The sequence below is a fragment of the Ursus maritimus genome, unplaced genomic scaffold, assembly GCF_017311325.1.
Source record: "Ursus maritimus isolate PB19 unplaced genomic scaffold, ASM1731132v1 scaffold_26, whole genome shotgun sequence".
In the NCBI taxonomy this organism is placed as follows: domain Eukaryota; kingdom Metazoa; phylum Chordata; class Mammalia; order Carnivora; family Ursidae; genus Ursus; species Ursus maritimus.
In genome coordinates, this window is record NW_024425119.1 from 42,742,606 (window position 1) to 42,748,062 (window position 5,457).

General features: G+C 56.7%; 1 protein-coding gene across 1 annotated transcript; it reads left to right on the forward strand.

Moving 5' to 3' along the window:
• Nucleotides 1-666: 666 nt before the first annotated feature.
• Nucleotides 667-4,585, forward strand: KRT18 (keratin 18). Its single transcript, XM_008704780.2, has 7 exons — nucleotides 667-1,188; nucleotides 1,970-2,052; nucleotides 2,378-2,534; nucleotides 3,111-3,275; nucleotides 3,382-3,507; nucleotides 3,822-4,045; nucleotides 4,407-4,585. Exons 1-7 carry the CDS (start codon nucleotides 772-774, stop codon nucleotides 4,525-4,527), a joined length of 1,293 nt encoding a protein of 430 aa, XP_008703002.2. The 5' UTR covers nucleotides 667-771; the 3' UTR covers nucleotides 4,528-4,585.
• Nucleotides 4,586-5,457: the final 872 nt, after the last annotated feature.

The following is a 5,457-nucleotide window of genomic DNA, read 5'->3' on the forward strand; positions in this document are numbered from 1 at the left end:
TCCCGCTGAGGGCAGGGAGTGAGCGGAGGGGAGAAGGGCAAGAGGGAGCGGGATCAGAGAGTCAGTTTGTTTTCAGGAGTCTGAGCCTACTTGGTCAGTGAGTGTGTTCGTGGGCGCGAGTGTATGCTAGTGAACACGTGTAAGTGGGTGTGTTTGGGAACCAAGTGTGGGGGGGATCGAGCGTGGAAACCAGCAGATCTGAGGCTCAGGGTTGAACTACTCTTCTTCTCCAGCCCCAAATTTTCTTCCCAGGATTCCTGGGGCTCCGGGATCCCCCCTAGATCTTCTCTGTAGCTGGGAACTTGGGCTGCATGTTGCGGATAATTACAGAGATTCACACCTGACTTCACTCACTCATCTCCCAAAACCCCCAAATTCCAACCTGCCAGGATCTCCTCTACCTGGGGGAGGGGGCTTAACGACGTCATTTCCTGCCCCGAAACTACACTTCAAGGGCCCCGACTCCACCCGCTGCCCTGGGCCGTCCAGGTTACTCACCCCCTTTCTGGGGGTGTCGAGGGTGGCCTTGGCAGGAAGGTGCTGGGGGTGCTGGGGGAAGGGAGGCTGGAGAGGCCCTGGAACCGAGATGCGGATTCCCGCCGCGGTCCACCTGTGGCCCAACCTTCCGCGCGCGGGGACTTGGTGGCGGGGGCGGGGCCTGCCGGGGCCGGTCCCCACCCCCTCCCTCGGCGATAAAACTTCAGTCGCGGACCTGGCACCCATCCTGGCCCGAGCCTGAGCCCCGGCCTCTCGACTTACTCTCCGAACAGCATGAGCTTCACCACCCACTCCACCTTCTCTTCCAACTATCGGTCCCTGGGCTCCGTGCAGTCGCCCAGCCACCGGATCCGGCCGGTCAGCAGCGCGGCCAGCGTCTATGCAGGCGCCGGAGGCTCAGGCTCCCGGATCTCCGTATCCCGCTCCACCAGCTTCCGGGGCGGCTGGGGGTCCGGGGGCCTGGCCGCGGGGATGGCCGGGGGTCTGGCCGGCATAGGGGGCATCCAGGGCGAGAAGGAGACCATGCAAGACCTGAACGACCGCCTGGCCTCCTACCTGGAGAGGGTGAGGAGCCTGGAGGCCGATAATCAGAGACTGGAGATGAGAATCCGGGAACACCTGGAGAAGAAGGGACCCCAGGTCAGAGACTGGGGGCATTACTTCAAGACCATCGAGGAGCTGAGGGCTCAGGTAAGGGGGCCACCCTGACCCCCAGCCGTGTTTGACACTCCAATTACCCACTCCCTGCTTCTTCCTTCCCCTCCCCCAAGGATAGGAATTTTAATGGGGTGGGGTGCCTTGATTCCTTCCCGCTTTCTATCTCCACCCCGCCCCCTATTCCACAGGGAGGGGGTTGGCATGGTTTGGATTTCCAAGCATACCCCTGGCCACAGGAGCCCCAAGGGCGGTGACTGGGCACAGAGCGCGCTTTCCCAGGAGATGGTGGGAAAGGGCGGGGGGTGGGGGTGCAGAGGAAGTAGAGAGCATGGAAGGAGGTGTGACAAGGCCTCATAAAGAGGACCTGGGCACTCTGGCTTCTGGCCGAATCAGGACAATTGGAGGGTTAAGCGGATGTGGCTAAGGCTGAGTCATCTAAGAGTAAACAGGAGGCCTACCTGTGGGAGGGGCCAGTGGGGGAGCAGGGGGAGGTGAGCAGGTGCACTAGGGGGGAAAATGCCTGGAGAAGGCCAGAGAGAGGACTGACTGACTGACTTCAGGGGAGGCGGGACAGCAGAGGCCCCAAAGAAGGGGCAGTGGGAGACCAACGGGTGGGAACTCTGGAATTTGGGACTCCAGGAAAGGAGGGAACGGTGTGAGGGGGCACAGGTGGAAGGGGGGAGGCATACAAGGAGAACCTCTGGCTATTCGTGGGACCAGGAAGATTTCACCCATACACATAACACCTTCCCACACTCACCCCACTCCATCATTGATTTCCCATTCATGGAGCACCCCGTCTACAATCCCCCAGATCTTTGCGAGCTCTGTGGACAATGCCCGCATCGTTCTGCAGATAGACAATGCCCGCCTTGCTGCTGACGACTTCAGAGTCAAGTAAGCCTGGGAGTGCTGGGGAGCTGAGGGTGGAGCCAAGCATGGTCTGTTTCCAGCTGGGTCCGTCAGGTGGGGGCTCACAGCGGGATCTTCAGCTGTGGTCAGAGCTGGGTGGGTAAGAGTCAGGCTCCATCAGTTTATTCATTGATATAACCCAGTTTAAGAATATTGTCCCCCCAGTACCAAGAACAGTGCTCAGAGGATTACCACCTGATCCTGACTCCGGGTGCTGGTTTGCCGTGGCCACGGGGCGCTCTTAGGTGGCACGGGCCGAGAAAGTTCTGGATCAGAGCTGAGTCCCCTCTGATCGCCTCCACTCCCACAGGTATGAGACGGAGCTGGCCATGCGCCAGTCTGTGGAGAGTGACATCCATGGGCTCCGCAAGGTCATCGATGACACCAATGTCACTCGGCTACAGCTGGAGACAGAGATTGAGGCTCTCAAGGAGGAGCTGCTCTTCATGAAGAAGAACCATGAAGAGGCAAGCAGGGGCCCCTGGCCGGGCCAGGAACTGGGAGGCCGAACAAGTCTGGGGGCGGGGGGAACAGAGGGGACAGATCACCTGTAAGTAGTCTGCCGGGACGTTTAGCACTACCAGCCTGGGCTCTTCTTAACCAGCCTGCGGCCATACACAGTGGGTCACCTGAACTACAGCGTGATGGGGTCAAGAGGACATGGCTGAGAGAGTGGGGAGAGGACAAACGACAGAAGCAGCTAGCACCACGTGTGAGGGCTGACAGAGGAGTGAGAGCAGGTGGGGCTGGCTGGGCTTCCTGGAAGAACGCACAAGGAGCAGGTTTGTGGAGGGCGGATGGATGGAGGGACTGAGCGAAGTGAGGAGAGAGAAACCACCTGGGGCTGATAGATTTGGGCAGGGAGTGTGTGGCGTTTTCTTTATGTGGAGTAGAAAACCCAGAACTGGCATTGCCCAGAGTATAAAACCGAGAGTCTTCTCCGTTGCTTTCTCTGGCTGATGCCCCGGCCTCCTGTGACAGGAGGAGCCTCGTCGGAGCTCGGACCCCGAGTCTCCCCCTTACTCTGGTCCTCTCTCCTGTAGGAAGTAAAGGGTCTACAAAACCAAATTGCCAACTCTGGGTTGACCGTGGAGTTGGATGCCCCCAAATCTCAGGACCTCAGCAAGATCATGGCGGACATCCGGGCCCAGTATGACGAGCTGGCTCAGAAGAACCGAGAGGAGCTGGACAAGTACTGGTCCCAGCAGGTGCACGAGGGGAAGGGATGGGTGCCAGGCTAGGCGCAGATGCCTGAGGGGCTGGGAGGGAGGCCGACAGAGAAGGAGGGACCTGAGGACTCTACCCATCCTACAGATTGAGGAGAGTACCACAGTGGTCACCACACAGACCGCGGAGATAGGAGAGGCTGAGATGACCCTCACGGAGCTGAGACGTACCGCCCAGTCCTTGGAGATCAACCTGGACTCGATGAGAAACCTGGTGAGAGCCCTCATCCCCCTGCTCCAAGTACTCTTGGCCCTGACCTCTGTCGGCCTCACATCCAATCCTGTCTCAGCCCAAACCCCACCCCTTCCATCCTAAGTCATGTGCTCAGAAAGAGTGGTTTCTCTTTGCATTTCCCGCGGCTCCCACCCACCACCCCAGTACCTGGCACACCCTAAATTCTCCAGGAAGTTTCCAACAGTGAAGGGATGAGCCGTCGTGGGACTGGGACTGCTCTGCTGAAACTTGCAAAGGCTCTCCCTCCGCTCCATCTCGAGGCTCACCCGATCCTCCCCCTTGTGCCCCCACAGAAAGCCAGCTTGGAGAACAGCCTGAGGGAAGTCGAGACCCGCTACGCGATGCAGATGGAGCAGCTCAATGGGGTCCTGCTGCACCTGGAGTCAGAGCTGTCCCAGACCCGGGCCGAGGGGCAGCGCCAGGCCCAGGAGTATGAGGCCCTGCTGAATGTCAAGGTCAAGCTGGAGGCTGAGATCGCCACCTACCGTCGCCTGCTGGAAGACGGGGAGGACTTCAGGTGCGTGGGGCCCTCCTTCCTCCCTCACAAGCTGGGGTGGAGATACACTTCTCCCCGAAGCCTTTTTGGTAAGCCCCACCATGTGCCTGTTCGTCGGTGTCCACCGAGCACCGGGCTGGTGCTCTTTGCGGGCTCCTGCGTCTCCCAAGGGAGTAACGGTGGCAGAGAAGAGACTAAGTCTTGCCCCAGCCATACTTAGAGCACACGTGGAGTTTGGCCCTGGGTTTCCCTTTTATGGAGGAAGTGGTCAAAAGAATGTGGAGATAAAGGCAGGGGTCAGGAGGCTTTTTTTCTTCCCTTTCCTTGACTCCCTGCTACTCCGCGGAGCTGTTCGTAACTGGGGCTCGGTCTTCCGTTACAGTCTTACTGACGCCCTGGACAGCAGCAGCTCCATTCAGACCATCCAGAAGACCACCACGCGCAGGATTGTGGACGGCAAGGTGGTGTCTGAGACCAACGACACCAAAGTGCTGAGGCGTTGAGGCAGCAGAAGCAGGGTACCCTCGGGGCAGCAGGAGGCCAATAAAAAGTTCAGAGGTCGCTTCGTTGTCTTCCTTGGCTGTTTTCATACTGCATATAGATGTCCTGACCCAGCAGTCCTCCCTCTGATCAGGCAGAAATCGGGGCTGACTCCAGGGGTTTGATATAAGGGGGAGGGGAGGTTGGCCAGAGGAAAGGTCTGCGTTCTCTTCCGAGAACTCACCTTCTCAGAAAGAGGAGGGAACGGTGGATGAGAATTTGTCTTTTCAAATTAAAAAAGGGATAAAAGTACCATGCACAAACCAAAAGGAAAGAAGGAAATAAAATTAATATTCCCCACCCACATCAGAGGTAACCACTGTAAAATAATTTCTTAAACTCGACATACACGAACACATTTCATTTTATTTCATATCTGTAGGGTCGCACTGTCCTGCAGCTCGAGTTCTCAAACTCTTCTCTATCTCACAGCGTGACGTGGACGCCTTTCTCAATCACCAGGCTTTTTTTTCACCCAGTTGAGTGAATGTGGAATCTCTTCTACCTCCATTTGGAATCCATCTGAGTATTCCATTTTCCAGAAGGAAACTGTTAGTCCATTAGTGAGGGGAAAAACACAGAATTGCGGTGATTATGCACTCTGTCACCTCTCCTGTTTTCCTAAAAATTCCAATGACTTTTTTCCTACTCATCACCAGGTGAATGTCTCGATCACATAAATCTTCTCTTAATCTGCAACACGGAGTACCACACTCTAAATGCTCCCAAGAATCAGAAACTTCATCTGCGTCATGTCCAGTCACGGTCAACAAACCAATTTGAGAAACGATATCTAGGTCTTTCTTGACCCTTGCCTTAGTAATTAGTCCTCCATCTAGTTTGAGTGACATCATACAAAATATGACATCAGTTTACCTAAACCTTATTGCACC

Coding starts and splice junctions, on each gene's coding strand:
- KRT18 (XM_008704780.2), top strand. CDS start 772: ATGAGCTTCACCACCCACTCCACCTTCTCTTCCAACTATCGGTCCCTG. Junction 1,189..1,969: donor TCGAGGAGCTGAGGGCTCAG/GTAAGGGGGCCA, acceptor ACAATCCCCCAG/ATCTTTGCGAGCTCTGTGGA. Junction 3,508..3,821: donor TGGACTCGATGAGAAACCTG/GTGAGAGCCCTC, acceptor GTGCCCCCACAG/AAAGCCAGCTTGGAGAACAG.